Source organism: Megalobrama amblycephala, linkage group LG16 (assembly GCF_018812025.1).
Source record: "Megalobrama amblycephala isolate DHTTF-2021 linkage group LG16, ASM1881202v1, whole genome shotgun sequence".
NCBI classification, from domain to species: Eukaryota; Metazoa; Chordata; class Actinopteri; order Cypriniformes; family Xenocyprididae; genus Megalobrama; species Megalobrama amblycephala.
Window position 1 is genome coordinate 15158191 of NC_063059.1, and position 23973 is coordinate 15182163.

At 38.2% G+C, this 23973-nt stretch overlaps 1 protein-coding gene and 1 long non-coding RNA gene across 2 annotated transcripts; one reads left to right on the forward strand and one right to left on the reverse strand.

Moving 5' to 3' along the window:
* The first annotated feature begins 8929 nt into the window (after window positions 1–8929).
* On the forward strand, window positions 8930–10731 carry LOC125248899 (olfactory receptor 1500-like). The gene has a single exon (XM_048161062.1). It carries the CDS (start codon window positions 8959–8961, stop codon window positions 9910–9912), a length of 954 nt encoding a protein of 317 aa, XP_048017019.1. The 5' UTR covers window positions 8930–8958; the 3' UTR covers window positions 9913–10731.
* A 10794-nt stretch (window positions 10732–21525) lies between these two features.
* Window positions 21526–23242, reverse strand: LOC125249724. Its single transcript, XR_007180616.1, has 5 exons — window positions 23177–23242; window positions 22936–23033; window positions 22233–22270; window positions 21830–21894; window positions 21526–21754 (listed from the first exon to the last, which is right to left on the reverse strand). It is a non-coding gene; the product is annotated as an uncharacterized LOC125249724 (long non-coding RNA).
* Window positions 23243–23973: the final 731 nt, after the last annotated feature.

Consider the following 23973-nt stretch of genomic DNA (forward strand, 5'->3'; position numbering starts at 1 on the left):
AAAAGTTTCAGTTGTGATTGTGTCATTCCCTATTGCTTTCTCAGATAGCCTGCATAACTTTAACCAGACATTATTTTTAAAACACATTGAGAGTTAGATTTATGTTCCGTTTATGTTTTTGACATGCATTAATTAATGTAAACCTTCTTTATCCTTTTTCTGTAAAACACACAATGCTCTCTATGAATAGAAACATGAGACAGTGATATTAGCTTCCCTGCAGCACTTTCACAAGGTTTTATTTTAATGCGCTTTCCACAACAATTAAAATGTTAAAATTGAATTACAAGTGGTTAAATTGATCAAAACTAAAAGTTACTAATGCAGGTTTTATTTAAAAATATTTAGGCTATATGGAGAAGACAATTGTATGAGGAGTATGAGGAATATTATTGTTATGTGGATAATCAGACATATACCCACATGGAAAGAACCTATATGTGGATATATGCGCATATATGAAACCTATATGCAGTGTATATGTACATATATGCTGCATATATGCACATTATGATAATATATATGCTGCATATATGCGCATATATACTGCATATATGCTATATATATGCGTATATATACTGCATATATGGTATATATGCCACATTAGGCAAAATTGAGGTGCATAAGTGCATATACAGGAAATATAGGTCTCCTGTATTGCTTCTTCATATCCATATATATGCCCTATAATACAAGTATGTCTTCTATATAGCTAATGGCAGGATCTGGTCATTTTTAGCTCATATCTCATTTTTGATGACATACATGATACCTAGCTCATATTTTCTATTATCAAGGCAAAAACAAGAATTAACGAAAAAAATTATGCAAGAACTTATGTATGTGCGAATTAGCAGTTTTATTTAGACAATTATTTTGTGATTCCACTTGCCAAAATGGGGTTTCCTGCCGCCATGCATTTGTTGACATTGCTGCTTCCCACTGCAAAAAAGCGGTAGGTCGCAAAAGTTTTTGCGGTGAATGTGGAAAAAACATGAAGTATGATTGTAATCACTGTGAATTCAGGTTTCGTTGATTCACTTAAGTTTTTTAATATCACGTTGTGCGTTGCTGCCGCACTGTTTGTATGTGCACAAGTGATTTGTTTATACAGAATGTGAGGACCTGATGGCAGATTTTTCAGTCTGATTCGACACAACGCAGAAAAACACACCGCTGATGAAATTGGTCCCACATGGAAAAAACTTTATTATGTTTCAATATAGGTATTTTATTATGTGACAAATAAAATTGGCCGTTTTCCTAAATGAATAAGAATAAGTGTATATATATATATATATATATATATATATATGTACACGACATATGACATATTTAATTAGCAAAAACACTTGTATTTAAACACACTTTACAAAGGGTCTTGGATCCAAATGTTTATTTCAGACACAATAAAAGTTTGGTCTGCTCAAATTGAACTGATAAAAGTTGAAGATGGTCTGCAGCCTTTGCTTGTGATACTGCAGCACATTCAATCTGAAATATATAATCTTCTGCATTGTTGGGTCTGGCAAATCTTCCTCTTCACAATACCCCATAGACATTAAGGTCAACTGGCCAATTAAGAACATACCATGTAATTATTACAATTTTTAATACACAACATGTCATGTTCAAAACAAAGTGAAAAATAAAATACACTGTCAAGTGTTCTGCTTTATCTGCAAATTTACTTTCATCAGTGGACCACTACAGGGTCCTTTTTGATATTTATTGGTTGTTCAAAGTGGCTTGACACAAGTCCTATTTGGGAATGAAAGAATATTGGCTATAGATATTTATATTAGTTATCACATGCGTAATTCACTCTTCCCCATGTGGCCTATTGAGAGACCATGGATAATAAATAAAATATTGAACTATATATAAAGTACATTAACATGTTTTGATTATCTAGCATGTGTGCAATTTTTGAAACATATTACATATAGAAATTCAAGTCTACCCAGATTAGAAGTGCTTCTGCAAACTAGGAAGTGTTTACTTTATTAGCTTCTCAATTTTTTCACCACAGGAGATGCATTTATTGACAATTAAAATTATTAATGTGGAAAAAACTAAGCCATTTCAGGATTCAGTTTCAAACTTTCAAAACTATATGCTTAAAAGACTCAAACCTGCAGTAATTCACAATGAAATGTATTAGTTCATTCTACAAGCTTTCCAAAAATAAAATTTTATTATGTTAAATTAGCTTAAAATAATAGACATGTAGTAATTTGCATATATTATGAAAGTAAATAATGAGAGTAGTTTCTTTGAATAAAAAAAGAGCAACTGATTCTGTGTTGGTATTTTATTCAAAATAGAATTCACGACATTTATTTAATTAGCAAAACACTTGTATAAACACACTTTACAAAGGGTCTTGGGATCCCAGACAAATAGTTTGGTCGCTCTTGTGAAGCCTCTACTGACACATTCAATCTGAAATATATAATAAAATGTACAACACATATTATTAAAATTTTTAATACACTGTCATGTTCAACAAAGTGAAAAATAAAGTGTCTGCTTTATCTGGTGAAGGGATATTTATTGGCAAAAGTATTTGGGAATGAAAGAATATTGGCTTAGATATTATATTAGTTATCACATGCGTAATTCACTGTGGCATTTGGATAATAAATAAACTAAATAAAGTTTAACATGCTAGCAGTGTGCATTTTTGAAACAATTACATATAGAAATTCAAGTCTACCCAGATGAAGTGCTTCTGCTAGGAAAGTTTACTGCTGCCTTCACCACAGGAGTTTACAATTAATATTATTATGCTACCATTTGGCAAACTTTCAAAACTATATGCTTAAAAGACTCAAGGTAATACAGAAACAACAAAAATAGGCTACTTAAAACGCTATTGGCTCGTTTAGCGAATCCTAACGACACCTCTGGTGAATCATTGGCTGTGCTCATATCATAGCTAACACATGACACGACATAAAACAATATAACTTATATATAAAATCTTGTGCATCAATAACAGTTAGAATATAAGCTTGACATCGTTTAACGCTGAAACATATGCTAATTACCTTTAATGTAAGCCGAAGAGCGTGCACTAACATTTTCAGTGGCGCTTTAACTCAAAACAGGAAACTCGTGAATATTCATGTAAGCTCCGCCCAGTGTCACCGAAAATCTCAGACACCGAATATTTCATAACACCGGCCGCCTTCTCAGCGAGTCTACTGCCGCCATCCAGCGAACAATTTAAAGGGCTATTTCCAGTAGAGCCCTGCACGGGCCTCAAATCTTGGCCCTAGCCCGGCCCTGGCCCGAGACGCTCAGGCCTTAGCCCGGCCCGTGTCCGTCAGTTTGTCAGAATTTTCGGCCCAAGCCTGACTGGAGCCCGTTATGTTTTTTTTTTGTTTTTTTTAAATCCTCTACATAACGCAGCCTTTGTTGCAGCCATTAAAATGTTCAGTTTTGTTTTTAATTGCAAAGTAGTTGTAATCCTTTTCGTTTCTTTATTAAATTAATTTAGAAAAATGTTTGGAGCACTTCTTTGTTTATTCAAAGATTATGTTTTTAAAGTGACGACCGCAGCGGCCGACAGTGAGTTGAGCACGTTTGATCGATTTAGACTCTCAAATCAACACTTGTTCAATAAAAGCCATAGATATAAAACACTAATATAAACATATCACAATGTTAGTTTAAACGTTTATTAGCACCACCAGTAAAAACAGCTTTTTTTCAAGCTGAGGCAGGCTGCTCTGCTGCTCATAACAGTGAAAAAAACAAAAACAAAACTGGCTTAAAAACAAACTTACAGGTTGTCTTACCTTACACCACAGCTGTGCATCAAAATCAAATCTTCACCACTGAACATGGTCATTTTATTTTCAAATGAAAAGCGAGACAACATGCTTACAGCCAGAAGAACACTCTCATAGAGAAAGAGAATCATAAGAGAAAAAGCACGACATCCGCATTGGAAAGTTTTAATTAGGGATGCTCATAATTGACTAGTTAACTGTTAACCAAGAAGTTTGACCAATTAATACTATCGGTTAGACTGGTTTAAAAAGAAAACAAACTATAAACATATAGCTATAGACAACATAGGCCTAAATGTTTCGGGAAAAGTTCCAAAGCATCAAGAGTGTCAAACGGTGCCATCTTGTGGCAGGGAAAATTTACAGCAGCCATAAACCTGAGTGCACAGCTCCGTTGTTTTATCCATTTAGCACAAACAAAAGCCTAAATGTGTTACGTTTTCTGATAATATTCATATTAAAGTTTGGCAATAAATGAAATATAAAAACAAAAATATAATACTAATAATACCTACTGAGTTGTTGATGTGCGCATCGTATCGAATACCCGATTCATTGAATTTGGAACCAGTTCCCGATACCCAACCCTACATGGGACTGGCATATACCAGTGGTGAAGGAGTGACGGTAGTGTTTGTGGAAGTGAGCGCTGGTAAAGTTCTGGCTGGATTTGTGGAGTGTGTTTGACGGAGGGCATCCACGAGTTCTTGGAATGGATCTGGTGAGCTTATTCTGTTTGATGTTCAGTGTTGGTCCGGTCTTCTGTCATGGACAGAAGGGTAGGAGACAACAGGTTTGCAGGTATAACAGCGTTTATTCACAAACAGCAAGTAAATACAGATGAGCAGGTGAGTAATGGTAAATTGGTATTTGAGATGGTGAAACAGAAGTGGTAATACGGTCCTTTTCCCTTGGAGGTAGATGACTCGTAGACGCCAGGAAGCAAAGTGGTGGAATAGACTCACAGAGAAGGTAGGGAAAAACAAACAAACAGAGACACAGACAGACAGACACATAGCACAAAGACTGGGAAGCACGCTGGAGTTGAATGGGTATTCACAATTATCAGAAGCATTGGAAAGGTAATCCTTGTATCAACAAGACCGGACAGTGAATTGAGGTGAGTGGTGTGCTTAAGTATCTGGTGGTGATTGGGTGATGATAAGGATCAGGTGTGTGTGGTTAGAACTCTGGTGAGGGAGTGCGCTGTGATTGGCTAAGTCCTATTTGGGAATGAAAGAATATTGGCTATAGATATTATATTAGTTATCACATGCGTAATTCACTGTGGCCTATTTGGATAATAAATAAACTATATATAAAGTACATTAACATGTTTTCTAGCATGTGTGCAATTTTTGAAACATATTACATATAGAAATTCAAGTCTACCCAGATTAGAAGTGCTTCTGCAAACTAGGAAAGTTTACTGCTGCCTTCACCACAGGAGTTTACAATTAATATTATTATGCTACCATTTGGCAAACTTTCAAAACTATATGCTTAAAAGACTCAAGGTAATACAGAAACAACAAAAATAGGCTACTTAAAACGCTATTGGCTCGTTTAGCGAATCCTAACGACACCTCTGGTGAATCATTGGCTGTGCTCATATCAAACATAGCTAACACATGACACGACATAAAACAATATAACTTATATATAAAATCTTGTGCATCAATAACAGTTAGAATATAAGCTTGACATCGTTTAACGCTGAAACATATGCTAATTACCTTTAATGTAAGCCGAAGAGCGTGCACTAACATTTTCAGTGGCGCTTTAACTCAAAACAGGAAACTCGTGAATATTCATGTAAGCTCCGCCCAGTGTCACCGAAAATCTCAGACACCGAATATTTCATAACACCGGCCGCCTTCTCAGCGAGTCTACTGCCGCCATCCGGCGAACAATTTAAAGGGCTATTTCCAGTAGAGCCCTGCACGGGCCACAAATCTTGGCCCTAGCCCGGCCCTGGCCCGAGACGCTCAGGCCTTAGCCCGGCCCGTGTCCGTCAGTTTGTCAGAATTTTCGGCCCAAGCCCGACTGGAGCCCGTTATGTTTTGTTTTTTGTTTTTTTTAAATCCTCTACATAACGCAGCCTTTGTTGCAGCCATTAAAATGTTCAGTTTTGTTTTTAATTGCAAAGTAGTTGTAATCCTTTTCGTTTCTTTATTAAATTAATTTAGAAAAATGTTTGGAGCACTTCTTTGTTTATTCAAAGATTATGTTTTTAAAGTGACGACCGCAGCGGCCAACAGTGAGTTGAGCACGTTTGATCGATTTAGACTCTCAAATCAACACTTGTTCAATAAAAGCCATAGATATAAAACACTAATATAAACATATCACAATGTTAGTTTAAACGTTTATTAGCACCACCAGTAAAAACAGCTTTTTTTCAAGCTGAGGCAGGCTGCTCTGCTGCTCATAACAGTGAAAAAAACAAAAACAAAACTGGCTTAAAAACAAACTTACAGGTTGTCTTACCTTACACCACAGCTGTGCATCAAAATCAAATCTTCACCACTGAACATGGTCATTTTATTTTCAATGAAAAGCGAGACAACATGCTACAGCCAGAAGAACACTCTCATAGAGAAAGAGAATCATAAGAGAAAAAGCACGACATCCGCATTGGAAAGTTTTAATTAGGGATGCTCATAATTGACTAGTTAACTGTTAACCAAGAAGTTTGACCAATTAATACTATCGGTTAGACTGTTTAAAAAGAAAACAAACTATAAACATATAGCTATAGACAACATAGGCCTAAATGTTTCGGGAAAAGTTCCAAAGCATCAAGAGTGTCAAACGGTGCCATCTTGTGGCAGGTAAAATTTACAGCAGCCATAAACCTGAGTGCACAGCTCCGTTGTTTTATCCATTTAGCACAAACAAAAGCCTAAATGTGTTACGTTTTCTGATAATATTCACATATTAAAGTTTGGCAATAAATGAAATATAAAAACAAAAATATAATACTAATAATACCTACTGAGTTGTTGATGTGCGCATCGTATCGAATACCCGATTCATTGAATTTTGGAACCAGTTCCCGATACCCAACCCTACATGGGACTGGCATATACCAGTGGTGAAGGAGTGACGGTAGTGTTTGTGGAAGTGAGCGCTGGTAAAGTTCTGGCTGGATTTGTGGAGTGTGTTTGACGGAGGGCATCCACGAGTTCTTGGAATGGATCTGGTGAGCTTATTCTGTTTGATGTTCAGTGTTGGTCCGGTCTTCTGTCATGGACAGAAGGGTAGGAGACAACAGGTTTGCAGGTATAACAGCGTTTATTCACAAACAGCAAGTAAATACAGATGAGCAGGTGAGTAATGGTAAATTGGTATTTGAGATGGTGAAACAGAAGTGGTAATACGGTCCTTTTCCCTTGGAGGTAGATGACTCGTAGACGCCAGGAAGCAAAGTGGTGGAATAGACTCACAGAGAAGGTAGGGAAAAACAAACAAACAAACAAACAAACACACACACACACACACAGAGAGACACAGAGAGACACAGACAGCACAGCACAGCACAGCACAGCACAGCACAGCACAGCACAGCACAGCACAGCACAGCACAGCACAGCACAGCACAAAGACTGGGAAGCACGCTGGAGTTGAATGGGTATTCACAATTATCAGAAGCATTGGAAAGGTAAGTCCTTGTATCAACAAGACCGGACAGTGAACTGAGGTGAGTGGTGTGCTTAAGTATCTGGTGGTGATTGGGTGATGATAAGGATCAGGTGTGTGTGGTTAGAACTCTGGTGAGGGAGTGCGCTGTGATTGGCTGATGGATGAGCCTGACGGGTCTGTGACAACAGTCATCTCACCTGTAATTATAAATGATCATGCTGTTGAGGTTGTGCATCAGTTTAAATATCTGGGTACTGTAATTGATGAAAAGTGGCCCAGGTGGATGCTGTGTGTAAGAAAAGCCAACCAGCACTTATATTTTCTATGGAAGCTTTGTGGTTTTAACATGGAAAGTACTTTTATGAAAAAAATGTATTTCGTGTTTTATTGAATTTGTTATTACTTTTTCATTTGTGTGCTGTTAGCACCACTTTGAATGATTTGAATAATTTGTATAAAGCTAGGAGCCGGAGGAAGGCCGAGTTAATTATTGAGAGGATCTAGCCATCCCTTGCAGAAGGTTTTTAAGTTGCTTCCTTCTACTCGTAGATATTATCTGCCTTTTTGTTGGACAAATAGATTTAAAAATTCTTTTGTACCAGCTGCCATACTGTAATTTGTACCAACTGTGTGTGTTTGATTTGTTGACTGTAAGGTTTTACTGCTGGCTGTGTAACAAATTGCCCCCTGGGGATAATAAAGTTTACCTCTACAATGATTTAGCATTTTATGTTGTCATTATACTATTTAGAGTGTTTCACAATAAATAATGTCCACAAGTGGTGAACACTAAACCTCAGTTTGAAACCCCCTGATTTTTTGGATACAATAATTATAAATATTGCATATTTTAGAGGTTGTTTTCTATTATAGTTGTTGTATATTATAAAGGTATAATTTAATAGAACTCTTCCCAGAGGATCTCAACCATTTACACTTGATGTTAAGGCCAACACATGGACATAGGTTGCTCTGCAGTTGCTGTCAAAAAGACTTAACATTAAATATATCCTTGAGTTACTGTAAAATAATGTGCACTAATGAGAACACAAAGAGGAATTGGGTGGCCAGTGAAGAAAAATGTTCTATCAAAACTAAAGCTGTGGCCAGAACATTTACTTCAACAAGTACAAGTATTACATCATTGTATTGTCTGAAAGCTCTCAAGAGGCGAATCAGTAGATATATTTAGACTCAATGACGCAGATGTCTAATGATCTTTGCGACATGAGAGAATAAGGACTTAATCATTTATAATGGACTTATTTAATTCAAAGCAGCTCACAAGCATTTAGACACTCATTGTTTGCTCTGGCTCTAAAACTTTTATATTATTTAGACAAGTTTGTGATTCAAATATTATGCAGAAAGTTTAAATAACAATATATTTTCAACATTTGAAAATAGATATTAAATGTGTGAGATGACAGTTTAGTAAAGTCCATATTTTGGTTATTTCTTCATAGTAATTTATTATTCTCAGCCTGTGCAAAACAACAAATGCTAAGCTGCCATGAGTTTTTCCCAGAATATCTCAATTGTTCATCCAGAATACTTTTTCATCACTGGGCTTACAGATGCACCATACAGCACTTATTTCTATATATTCATATTTATCACATATTTTATTTCTGTAATTGGGAACTTGATAGTCCTTCTCATTATAGCTCTTCACCGGAGCCTGCACAGTCCAATGTACATTGGTGTGTTTAACTTGGCCTTGGCTGATATTGGTGAAACTAATGCACTGGTCCCTAACATGATCAAGCTTTTTCTTTTTGACTCACGGTACATCTCATATAATGATTGTTTGGCAAACATGTTTTTTGTGAACGTATTTATTATTGTGCAGACTTACACTCTTGTTGTTCTGGCATTTGATCGTTTCATTGCAATCTGTTTGCCACTAAGATATAATACTATAGTGAATAATAAGTTCATGGCTATATTGTTTTCAGTAATATGGGCAATTAACACCATTCTTGTAATAACTGCAACATCTTTGATCACCAGACTTTCATTCTGTAAATCCAATGTGATAGAGAGTTGGTATTGTGACTATGGAAGATTGATGCATATGCCATGCAATGACAGTACCATTAATATGATTATGGTATACATCCTTGAAGCTTTTTTCCTTGTAGCACCACCATTCATTATAGTCCTGTCATACGTGGGCATTTTTTTTGCTTTATGTAAAATTACAACTTGGGAAGGACGTTTTAAAGCACTAAAGACCTGTGTTTCTCACCTTTTGGTAGTTGGATCATTCTTTCTTCCCATAATATCTAATATTGTTACTGGATATTATCCTAATGCCAAGATCATTGGCGGAACTCTTTCATTAACTCTTCCACCAATGCTAAATCCCATCATTTATGTTTTAACCACAGCTAAAATCAAAGACTTAATCCGAAAAATGCTTAACAACAGATCTGCACCAATTAGATTGAATGTTTCAAAATGACTGTAATGCTCGTCTATGTGATCTTCAATCACTGTGGTCTAAAATTACAACAATATGTACTTTACGGATATTTTTAGATGCATTAAGTGGAAAATAAAAGTGTACAAGCAGAAAATAAATTCAGTGTGCTAGATGTAGAGTGGACACATTAGCAGTGAAATGTTTATTTATTTATGAATGAATCCATCTGATTTCAAGTGTGTGTAGTGTATGTGTTTGTACTGACCCCAAGACAAAATGAATTGAAATGGCAAAATATTTAAGCAGGCAATTTGAATTATTTTATTGTTAAAATTTCTGTCAGGAATTTTAATAACAGTTATTGAATACAATGAACAACAGCAAAAACATGACAGAGATGATGGTAATAAAAAAAGAAGCAAATGTGGACAGCAATGCTTCAATGTTCAGTATATACTATAATCATTAAAGAAACAGGCTCGCATGCACAAACTGTTGCGGGGAGAAGGCCAGTGAAGGAATAATGCAGATTGTCTGTGTACAGACCACACCTGTGGCACAATAGGGAGGCACACTATGTTTGTTTTTTTTTGTTTTTTTTGCAAATATGTCAAGTTATGGGTAACACTTTCTGTGTACATTTATCACTGTATTATAAAGTCATTTGCAAACTATTTATAGTTAATATATTGTGGTCACTACATGGTAATATATTAATAGGCTGTATACTAATAATTCTTACTAATTTTTTAAGATCTGCTGTGCAGCCAAAATAATGTACCAGTTATCAATGTAAAGCTGCTTTGACACAATCTACATTGTAAAAAACGCTATATAAATAAAGATGACTAATAGTGAGTTCTTAACCCTTGTGCTGTGTTAAACCCTATAACACTTGTGAAGTTCCCGGGCAAAAAAGGCCTACAAAAAATTGCTTATAAATCTCTCATTATGCTGTTACGATGGCTCAAGGGAAGCATCAAAACAAGGGATGCACACAAAAACTAAGGTTAAGGCTCAAAGAACCACTTTATTAACTACAGAAAAAGTTACATTAAATAATAAAGCAGAAACAAATAATAATAATAATAACAGTGTCTCTGAAATGGTCAGTAATGTCAGTGTGTAATGAAGGGTGCTGTGACGAGTCAGAAGGGTATTGATCCATCTGCAGTTTATTAGACAACGGTAGTTCAGGGCAGTGCAGAAAACAACAGTGAACAAATCCAGGAATCAGGCAGATAGTCAGGGCAGGCAGCAAGCAAAACACAAACGATAAACAGGCGAGGGGTCGAGGCAGGCAGCAGAAATCAGAATCCAGATAAACAGTCAATACACAGGCAGGTAGAAAAGTAGTAAATGCTCAGAAATGACAACCGGGGCTAATCAAGACTTCACACTGAAGTGCAAGTGAGTGATGAGAGTGTCTTTTATGTGAGAGTGAGTGGATGTGTAATTGACAGAAGGTGCAAAGTAATCAGTCCCAGGTATGAGGTTTGATAGGAAATTGAGTCCAAATGAAGTTAAAACTCAGGTGAAGGCTCCCTCTGATGGTGCGAGAGATCTGGTGTGAGAGACTTATTTGTAACAGTGCCCCCACCCTGCAAGCAGCTTCTGACACGAGGAGGCAAGCGACAACAGGTTTGTCCTGTGAAACTCATCTGTGAGTGTGGAGTTGAGAACGTCCCTTGCATTGACCCAGGACTGTTCCTCCAGACCGTACCCCTCGACAGTCGACCAGATGTTGGAGTACACCGCCATGATGACGAGAGTTGAGTAGTTCTCTGACCTGATACACCTCCTTGTCATCTACTAGAATGGGTGGTGGTGGTTGGACTTCGGCTCCTTCAGTCTCCTAACCCTCTTTCGGACCACCAGCACATTTTAGTAGCGACATATGAAAAATGGGAGAAATACAATAGTTAGCAGGTAACTCTAAATGGAATGAAACTGGCGTAATTTGTCTGGGAATTTTGAGATTTTGAGTTTCTTGCAGGGAAGTCTGAGGCGGATGTCTCTGGTGGATAGCTATACCCATTGACCTGGTGTGTACTCTGAACCTGGGCGACGGTGACGGTTGGCCTGTTGTTCTTGCCTACTTACAGCTCGTTGTAGATGAGTATGTGCATGATTCCAGGTTTCCCCACTGCACCGTAACTATGACTGCGGAGAGCTCTGATGGTTCTCCTGACCAGGGAAAAGGGGTGGTTGAATGCCCAGTACACATTTGAATGGTGTTAGACCAGTGGTGGGCTTTTGGAGGGAATTCTTAGCATACTTGTCCCACATCAAATATTTGCTCCAGTCAGTTTGGTTGCTCTGGCAGTAAGTTCTGAGAAAGAGGGTGAGTTCTTGGTTCAGTCGTTCTGTCAGTCCATTGGACCGGGGATGATAGCCGGAGGTAAGGCTTACGTTCACATTGAGAAGTCTAAAGAAAGCTGCCCAGACTCGAAAGGTGAATTGTGGACCCCTATCAGATACAATGTCCTCGGGTAGGCCATAGAACCGGAACACATAGTTGCACAGGGTCTCAGCAGTTTCGAAGGCCGAAGGAAGCTTTGGTAAGGGAATGAGACAGCAGGACTTGGAAAATCGGTCTACAACTGTTAGAATGGTGGTGTTACCTAATGAGTTGGGTAAATCTGAAACTGTAATGATGGGTCGAGAGAATGTGGATCCATTTGCAGCTTTTATTAAAAGAACTTACAATGCAGACAGGGCAAAGGCAGAGGCATAAACAGGAACAGGCAATGGTCGTGACAGGTGGCAGACAAACAGAATCAGGTCACAGGCAAGGATCAGGGCTGGCGGCAACACAATCAAAGTCCAATAAACAGGCAGGAATCGGGGCAGGCGGCAAAGGGTCACATAGATCCAATCGATAACAGGTAACAGACCACAGGAAAACTCTCAGAAATGATCACCAAGGCAAATCAAGACTTTGCGATGTGTATGTATGTGTGTGTGTGTCTTAAATAGTGTGAGTGTGATGCAGTGCAGGTGTGTGTGCAATCAGTCCCAGGAATGAGGGCCTATGGGTAACGTAGTCCGAAAGGTAACCAATCAGTATTCCGGTGATGGCTCCCTCCGGTGGTCTGGAGGAAGGGCTATGGGAGCCACATTCATGACAGTAACGAAGTCTATAGCAATATGGGACCATGGGTAGTGGCTGAAGCAAACCGGCTGGTAGCTGGCATGAAGACTTGGATGTATTGCAAGCTGTGCAATTATTTATGAAAGTTACTGTGTCATCTGACATAGTAGACCTCCAAAACCGATTTTTGAGGAGGTGAAGGGTAGAGGTGATTCCAGGATGCCCAGAACTGGGATTGTCATGAAATTGATGCAGAAGTTTGTCTATGTGCTGTTCTGGAACGAACTTGAGTTATGCAGTACATTCAGGGGGAGGACAGTTCTGGGTGTTTGAGAGATCAATCTCCTTTAAGATGTCCCATTGGACTGGTGCGACAAGCAGGTTTTCAGGGATAATGGTTTCTTTTATGCTGTTGTGATCATTCTCTTCGTCGAGTTGTGAGAGAGCATCAGCTTTGGCGTTCTTGGACCCGTGTCAGTAAATGACTGTAAAATGGAATCAAGTGAAGAATAGTGCCCATCTGGCCTGTCAGGGATTCAGTCATTTGGCTGATCTCAAGTATTCCAGATTTTATGGTCAGTTATAATGGTGTGCCAGTGACACCACTCCTCCATAGCTGCTTTCATTGCCAAAAATTCATGATTTCCCACATCATAATTTAATTCAGAAGTTGATAATTTCCTTGAGAAGAATGCACAGGGGAACATTTTGGCTAATGACCTGTGACGTTGTGAGAGAATGGCGCCAATACCTGTGCTGTAAGCATCTACCTCCACAATGAATGCCAGGCTAGGATCGGGATGATGGAGAATGGGAGCTGATGTGAATCTGATCTTGAGTTCTTGGAAGGCCTGGACAGGGTTGGGCAAAAATACATCAAAATGTATTTTAAAATAAAATACCAAATACCTTAATTTTAAGTGTATCAAAATAAACTACAAAATACAGCAGCCACACCATGTATCAAAATAAACTTGTTATATGTGCCCTGGGTCCGTGTTGTGTTTTCTTCATATGGACTCCATTTCCCACAATCCCCCACCTAGGAACCAATCATGCACTCATACCTGTTTCCCATCAGTGACCTTTTATAAGCTGCACTCACACACACACATTCATTGCTGAGTATTGTTTAGCCTTTGTTCTACCTTGTCTCCTTGTTCCTTGCCTTGCCTTGTGTTTTTGGCCCTGGACTGTTTCTTTGTTTGATGATCGTTTGCTGCCTTCCTTGACCAAAGTCACGTCTCAGCCGACTTTGCCTCAGCCAAGATGGCTGCCATGCTTGAGCCCTCAGAGATTTCAACGTTGGCCATTATGGCCACAGCCATTTGGTTTGTGTGGGCTGCACACACATCAAATCAAGTCCATGAATCCACTCCCTGTTCCAGTGCATGATTCCGGTCCAGGGGTTCATTTATAAAGCTGCGTACGCACAAAACGGGGATGGAAACGTGCTACGCCAGTTCCCACGCAAAGGTTGTGATCTATAAAAACAAACTTGACGGGAGAATGTGCGCACCTTTAAGCAAACTTTGAGCTGTGCGTACGCACATTCTGGAGACAAAAGTGATATGAATTGAGATAGTAGATGTGCTACTTTCGATCACTTTTCCAGTGACACGCTGTTTTAATGACAGCGAGGAGTGCTGGAAGCACAATAATTCCTCTTTAAACTAAACTGCAGATGTTATGACAAAATATTTTTTCGAGAATGACGATCAGTGATGCACACTTAACTTAGATATTATGGAAGACACTGCTGGATTCGGTGGTCGAACGGTCCGTTGCCAGTTGAATAGGTCCAATAATATCTTACTGAGCCCTCGTGTGAAGATCTTCAAACAATTACTATTTGAAGATATCATTTGAGGAAAACGGTAAGATTTGCATGTTTTCTTTTTAAAATACTTTGTCAGTGACGCGCCGTTTCAGACAATTGTATTTACACTGCAATAAATAGGTAGCCGATCTGTTTCCACTAAAAAATAGCCTATAAACTTCCTAAAAGATATGTTCACCGTTCAGCAAAACTGCATAAATTTGATTTGAATTGTTTAAAACTATTAAAATACTATCTGGCCAGTGGAAATGAATGAATCAACTCTATTCTAAAACCTTTATCTGAAGTATTTTATACAATTTTGTTTTTATGGATATTTTGATATATTTATTCTAAAACATAAAGAGGATTTGATGATCTTTATCAATATAATGTGTGGCACAAATTGCATTTATGTCCATATCTAATATTTTCCAATGTCTTGTACCTTTGACGGTGTTAACCGTGGTGTCACGTGGATGGGAACGTGTATGGAAATGATATGCAGATAAGGTTATGCATGTAAAATAGGCCGTAAGCTCCATATATGGTGATTTTGGGGAGGAGACAGGGTGGAGATGCATGTACGCACAATCTTCCGCTGACGATTTATAAAGGGATTTGTGCGCAGTTCTGGCGTAAGCATGGTTTTATAAATCTGATTTTTTTTGTGCGTACGCAGAATCTAGCTTTTGCGCGTACGTACACTTTTAGTAGGGATCCTACGCACAGTTTTATAAATGAGACCCCAGAGCCTGATCCAGCCCATGACTTCACTCCTGAGCCTAATTCAACCTATGAGTCCAGTCCAGCATCCGCCTCAGTCCGTGTGTCCACTCTAGAGTTTGCCACGGTCCCAGAACCCAGCCTCATGGGCTATGGACTTCCTGTCAGCCTGGATACGACCACAGAGGTCATCCATGAGTTACTTGTCTGCCTTGACATGACCACAAAGGTCATCCCTGAGTTTCCCGTCCGCCTCGACACGACCACGGAGATCATCCATGAGTTTCCTGTCTGCCTCGACATGACTGCAGAGGTCGTACCACAACTGTCCGTTTGTCCCGACACAACCACAGAGGTTGTTCCTGAACTGTCTGCTCGCCGCTACATGACCAGAGAGGACATTCCAGTCAGAGCTCTGGAGGGCTTTTCTGAGCTCCCTGCCTGTACTGTCATGGCCCTAGTGGCTAATGCTAACCTCTCTGTGCTTCATGTTTTAGTTTCTCCTATTCAGCCATGTTGCTTCCCAGTGCTACCTGATCAGCTGTTGTTGTGGTCGTCTGCTCTGCCGTGGGGGTCTTCAAGCCCATCTGACCTGCAGTGGTGGTCATCTGTTCCGCCGTGGGGGCCTTCAAGCCCATTTGACCTGCAGTGGTGGTCGTCTGCTCTGCCGTGGGGGTCTTCAAGCCTGTCGACCGGGCCATCTGTCCAGCTTCTTCACCCTGGCCGTCTGCCCTGCCTCAGTTGCCAGGCTGCCTTCCTTTCCATGGACCTGGCCCTCCATCCCGCCCCCTGTTCCGTCTCCGCTTCACCTCCCTCCTGGACTGTTTAGGAGTGTCTGGAAGCCACTCCTTTGAGATGTGCCCTGGGTCTGTTTTGTTTTCTTCATATGGACTCCATTTCCCACAATCCTCCACCTTGGAACCAACCATGCACTCACACCTGTTTCCCATCAGTGACCTTTTATAAGCTGCACTCACACACAGACTCATTGCTGAGTATTGTTTAGCCTTTGTTCGACCTTGTCTCCGTGTTCCTTGTTTTTATGCCTTGCCTGTTTTTTTGATCCTGGACTGTTTCTTGGTTTGATCGTTTGCTGCTTGCCTTGACCATAGCCTGTGTATTGGACTACTCTTTCGCCTTGCCTTCCTGTTCCTGTTTGCTGGTGTTTGACCTACTGCCTGTACGACTATTTTCTTATGAATAAAGCCTACATGTGGATCTCCAACTCCATTATTACAAAACTACTGTATTTTTGTATTTTAAAAAATACAAACCTGATTCCAAAAAAGTTGGACACTGACAAATTGTGAATTAAAACAGAATGCAATGATGTGGAAATTTCAATATTTTATTCAGAATACAACATAGATGACGCATCAAATGTTTAAACTGAGAAAATGTATCATTATAAAGGAAAAATAAGTTGATTCTAAATTTCATGGCATCAACACATCTCAAAGTTGGGACAAGGCCATGTTTACCACTCTGTGGCATCCCCATACCATCAGAGATGCAGGCTTCTGAACTGAGTGCTGATAACAACTTGGGTTTCCTTGTCCTCTTTAGTCCGGATGACATGGTGTCCCAGTTTTCCAAAAAGAACTTCAAATTTTGATTTCGTCTGACCACAGAACAGTTTTCCACTTTGCCACAATCCATTTTAAATGAGCCTTGGCCCAGAGAAAACACCTGCCCCAGATAGCAAAATTGATATGGCCCAGATCTGGCGCAAATTTGACACTTTCCTTTGGCCCAATTTTGGCAGGAATGGCACTTGGGCGGTCTGCTCCCGTTTTCCAGATTAAGGGCCACAAGCAAGCCACAGTAATGCCGCATATCAGCCATGAACAAAACGAATGAAGCAGAACTGGCCCACATCTGGGCAACAGTTCATTTTAATTCTGGCCCAGACCCAACACCCTTGCTGTTGCCCAGATATGGGCCAGTTCTGCTATATTCGATTTGTTTATGGCTGACATGCGGCATTGGTATGGATTGCTTGTGGCCCAAATCTGGCCAACAGGAGTGGACCGCCCAAGTGCCATCATTCCATGCGGTATGTGGGCAAGAGCAAGGTGTTTGATCTGGGCCAGAATTAAAATGAACTGTTGCCCAGATGTGCGCCAGTTCGGCTGCATTTGTTTTGTTCATGGCTGACATGCAGCATAACTGTGGCTTGCTTGTGGCCCTAATCTGGCAAACAGGATCGGACCGCCCAAGTGCCATTATTTCTGCCAAATGTGGGCCACATGAAAGTGTCAAGTGTGCGGCAGATCCAACCCCTTTGCTCTGGCCCATATACCACATGGAATGATGGCACTTAGGCGGTCCACTCCTGTTGGCTAGATTTGGGCCACAAGCAAGCCATACCAATGCCGCATGTCAGCCATAAGCAATGCGAATAAAGCAGAACTGGCCCTAATCTGGGCAACAGTTCATTTTAATTCTGGCCTAAATCCAACACCTTGCTCTGGCCCACGTACTTCATTGAACAATGGCACTTGAGCGGTCCACTCCTGTTTGCGAGATCTGGGCCACAAGCAAGCCTTAGAAATGCCACACCTAAGCCACTAACAAACCAAATAATAAACCAGAACTGACCCTAATGTGGGCCACAGTTGATTTTTATTTTAACCCTGGTGGGTTAAAATAAAAATCCTCATGTGGACCCACATGCTGCCTGAGAATGGTGACATTTTGGCAACGCATTACTGTTTACCAGATCAGGCTATTTCAAAAGTCAAGGCACCTTTAATTTAACACTTTATAGACTGTTTCAAATGCAGCTTTACAGGTATAAACAGGAGAATGATTAAATTATTCTAGTTCAATTCTGCTGTAAATCAGCTCTGTAAGTCAGTTTAGTTTTAATTCAGTTCTGTTCAACAACTGTGTAAAGTTAATCAATTATGAAATCAGTTCAATTCGTTATAAAGCAGCTCTGCAAAAAACGGTGATGTCATCGTCCAGCTCAGTTCAGTTCTCATATGATAGTGTCAGTGCAATCAAATCAATATTATTGCTGAATATTAAGTGTCCCAAACTTAGCAAGCCAAAGGCAACAGGGGTAAGGAACCCAAAATCCACCAGGTTACAAAAATGGAGAAGAAAAAAAAAAACCCTTGGGAGAAACCAGGCTCAGTCAGGGACCAATTCTCCTCTGGCCAATGAACGAACATGGTGTGATATGATTCAGGCTGCAACACAAGTCAGATTGTGGATTGGTATAATTTAGAATATTTCATATGGTTCCATCAGTTTGAAGATCAATATACAACACGCTGGCATAGAGTTGAAGCTGGCCGTAGGGGTCTGTGCAGAGGATCTGTGGTGATAGCTGTCAATGAAGTCCTCACAGGGGATCTGTCTCTAGGGCTTGTCTAGTTGACATGGTCTTCGTTGACATTTAGGCTTGCGTTGTGGTCATGCCAAGATGCAGGTCCACCATCATATCTGGATTTGGAGGGGATCCAGCTGACTATGGTAACCAGAGGGTAAGGAACACAGCCAACATGTCCATGTGGGCCCCACAAGGGTTTTATCTGGGCTATATGGGCATCATCTGGACATGGGTTCAGAGTGGGCACATTGATGGGCTGAATGTGGGCCACATTTGGGCTTTATTTAGAATTGTAAAATTTTGTTTTTTACAGTTGTTTTTGTACAATTATGGGTAACAGCTTAACCCTAACAACTGGTTACATTTATTCAATTTTTAGTATTTCATGTTTTATAGCATATATATATATATATATATATATATATATATATATATATATATATATGTGGCAAGGGGGGCATGGTTTGGCGAAGAACGCCAGGAGAAACAGGAGCGTGTGAGAGAGAGAAGGACTACTGACTGCTACACGTCTGGATGCCTGAGGCTCTGCCTGTTGGATTTATTTTTGTGTCTTTATGTTATATGACCGCATTGTGCCTTTCTGCACACCTTTTGTTTATGTTCACTACTTAATAAAAGCAGTCAGTAGTCAAGCCGACCCTGTCCTCTTCCTTCCTTACAATGAACATTACTACATATATATATATATATATATATATATATATATATATATATATATATATATATATATATATATATATATTACAATACATTACAACTGTTAACTTTTAACTATTTTTGAATACAAAGTAATGTGCACGTGTATTATTATTTTATTTTTATGTATTCATATCTTGTACCACGTGTGTGTGGAAATTGCTGCGTTATGACTGCGGAACTTTTGTGGACGTTTAAAATTGTGCAAAACCATCTCGCACCCTGCTGAGGCCCTGTTATAATACAAACAGTATTACTTTAATTTAACATGAATAGTTAGCATGTTACTACCTTGAAACCGATAACGATGTTTACATAACATGACAACATGAATACTTCATCACACCAATAACTGAATAAATGTGCCTTACCTTTTGTAAGGTTCTCATCTGCATATCCATTCTCTTGTGACATTTACATGCATATCTGTTAAGTTTAATAAGTTTTTGGAAGTGAACAATTAGAAAAATATTATATATTTGTTACACTTATTTCAAAAAGAAATACCGCATGATGCATTTCTTCACATTGTAGAAGCTACACAACGGCTTGACAAATGGCACAATTAGATCAAACAGGATGTTTTTGCATAAAAATCCAAAATTTTCCCCAAAGCTGAAGATGAAACTTAATGAAAGGATTTCTTTTTTTGATGAACAGGTAAACCAATTTTGTAATAAAACAAACAATTATTTCCTAGCATTTTGAGCTACACTTAATATATAACCAATATACTGTAACAATGTTGAATGCAATGCCTATTGCCAACAGACAGAGGGGATCATTGATAGAATTAAAAGAGTCACACAGATTGACATGACAGAATTAAGTAATACATCCTACATTTTGGAAGTACTTACTCCTGAGGTAAAATTTTGGATAATTTTGTTTGCTTAAAAATGCATGGGTGATGCATATAGAACAATCAAATTAAATGCATTGTAAATGGTTGTCCTCTCTTGGTCTTTCAAAAGTAACCCTATTAATCCTAAAAAAGACAGAGGGCTTCCACAGGTTCCAGGCAGAAACGGCTTTGCAAACAAAGGGACATTTGGGGTAAGTGTGTTAAAATGGCATTTTTAAATTCCCTTTTCCTGATTTTAATATTCAGTCTAGCCTTAAACCCTTAAATAATTATACTCAATTTTACAGAGCATCCACAGATTCTGATCCTGAATGGTTTTGATGACAAAGGGATGCCTCCTGTTACTGTACCACACATTATGCTACTGTCTGGACTTTTCTCTGTGCCCCCTTCCCTGTTATCTTTATCAAATTTGTTGAATAATACAGTCTAAAAAGTCACTGCAGAACTAATATAGTTACTTATTTTGTACAGCATAACCTTTTGAGTTTTCCTTAATGCCACAATGTGTAGCCCGTTTTTTACAATCATATTTTTTACATTTTTTTCTCTGCTTAAGGTGTCTGAGCCCATATTACAATAAATAAATAAAAAATAAAACTAATGCTGTTTCAGTGTTGTTGAATGACACAAACATTTAAAGAAATTTTTATCAAGACTGTAAAAATCTTATTAACTTACTAAACTAGTATTTAAAAAGAACTTTAAACAATTTTTTACAGACCACAATGTGATTTTACCTGTTCAATTTACTCACCTTGGCTGTGACATGTTTTGTTCTGTGCTCTCCTGCATCAGTCCTGGGTGTCTGGTAGCTGTAAACAGTGAGAGATCTTGAGGCAGACACGACACTAAGCTGTGGCAGGCGCGACGCTAGTAGAAGCCAAGAGACCCCATACGGTAAAAAAAATATATTTTCAAATATATTTTTAAATATATTTCAAAATATACAAAAAATGGCCAAAAAATATATTTCGTTAAAATATATTTTCAAATATAAATATATTTTCTGGCCATTTTTTGTATATTTTTAAAAAATATATTTTCAAAATATATTTTACAAAAGCATTTAAAAATATATTTTGCCCTACATATATTTCAACCCAAGAAAATACATTCACATGTCACATTTGAAAAACTTTTATTTGTTGTCTATAACAAGTGAACATTTGAATAATAATCAGCAAGGAACATACTTTACAATGTTCAAAAAAATTACAATATTCAAACAAATATAACTTTTTTGCTTTCAAGAAGTCTCAGTTTCCCCAGTTCAAATCCTCAAAGCCTCTTTGGACACATTTGGAAATCTCTTCTTGACTGTGAGACAAAAATGAGTTATTTTTTTAACTTAATGTTTCTAGTAAATTTTCCTTTCACCAAGTATTGACTTACCGTATATATGGCTGCCATGGTTTCCTCGTCAAGGGCACTTCTTCTCTGTCTCTACCACTGTACTCCTGCAAAAGACAAAACACAATAACTGAACATCTGTACAGGTACAGAGGGCATGCACTTTGTCTTCTGACTAGTTTTGGATTTCCTGATATTTTTGTTTACACTGCAAATAAAACAATTACAGGTATACTGGATTTTAAAGATATTTAATGGGCACATTTTTGGACAGTACAGTAAAGAAACTGATGATTGAGGAGAGGCCTTTCTTTACACTTCTGCATTGCATTTTCACTTTTACAAATGAAGGGATAGTGAAATATCACAAAGTCACTCATTTAAGATAACTTAACTCAAAGGGATAATCCACCCAAAAACAGAAATTATCTCATCATTTACTTACCCTCAAGCTGTTCCAGTTGATAATGACATTCTCTTTTTCTGTGGAATACAAACAGAGATATTTAGAAAAAATAATCCATCTCTGTGTGTTCATGCAAGAAGGTCAAAAACCAAAGTGAACATGATGGTAATCCACATGACCTCAGTTGACGAATCAACTTCTTCTGAAGTGAAACAATAGGCGTGTTTGAGGAAAATACTATTATGTTAAATTTGTTACACTACAGATTTGCCAACTGTCCAGTATGGGCTCAAAGTCAACATGTTGTAATTTGTGATGTGTGTTTTAAAGCTTGAGGAATCATTTGGAAGTACAGACTTTAAAATATTAATATTTTTCTAACACACACCTAGTGTTTCACTTCAACTAGGGTCATGTTGACTACGTTGTTTTTTTTTACTCTGTGTGGTTTTCAACCTTACACATGCACTCACAGAGTTGGATTATTTTCCAAAAATCATAATTTGAAAGAAAGTCATATTCTGAGAGTATTTTAATTTTTGGGTGGAGTATCCCTTTTTTAGTATTATCAGAAACAAAAACTTTATTTTTCTTAGCCAAAAAAAAAAAAAAAAAAAGTTTGGTCTTTATATTTAAATTCAACTTTTGAATTTTGAATTCTGTTAATTTCATGTTTATTACTGTGAAGCTGTTTTGTATAAAGTGCCACAGAAATGAATATGACTTGACTATGAACCTGTACCTATGACTTGTGGTCAGAGGCTCTCCAGGACAATCGTTGGGCTGGTGGGGTGGACAGCAAGTGGACAAGCGTCTTGACAGATGGGTTTGGACCCGCACCTATTCCAGACAGAAACAGATATTAACACAAGTGCAGAGAACATATCAATTCATAAATTACACAAATAAAATAATATAATTTGCTTAACAGTGCTTAATTAAACAAAATTATTCTACTTCTTAAAGTGTCTCATCATTCTCACCTTGTTGCTGTTGCACAGACCGTCTCTGCTTCTGCTACTGAAAATAAAAAGTAGATTTTTTACAGTAATGAATGACACATGCAAACTAATGCACCGATATATTCCATCCTACTGTGTGTTCATGCAAGAAGGTCTTCTTCTTCTTCTTCTTTCAGTTTTATGGCGGGTTACAGACCATCGTTAAGGTGCATACCGCCACCTACTATATTGGAGTGTGTAAATTCATGGCTTCAATGATCTTTTTAAATTCTTTTACCTATACCTGTTTCTTGCATAAACTTCATTAATGCCTCAACAACTTCACTTTGAGAATTTCCTATACCTAAAATACTACTTATATCCCATTCCCTCCCTATTTTAATAATACATTCTTTAAATTTACTCCTTTCTTCCTGAAATTTCCTACAATTTATTAAAACATGTTCAACATTTTCTTTACAGTTACATACCTCACATTTATCTGAGTTTATTTTACTCATAAGAAATAATGTATTATTAAGTCTTGTGTGACCCAACCGTAGTCTCGTATAAATTATTTCCTCTCTTCTATTTCTACTATTAAATGTTCTAACTTTAATTGATTTTTGAACTCTGTAATATTCTCTTCCTTTATTGTCTAAATCCCATGTTTTTTGCCATTTTCTGTCAATATTACTTTTTATTATAGCTTTACCTTCATTTTTTCCAAGAGAAATCTCAATTTTGTCAGTAAGATTTAGAGCTTTTTTTGCTAATTTATCAGCTTCCTCATTACCTAAAATTCCTATATGTGCAGGTATCCAACAAAACTGAACATC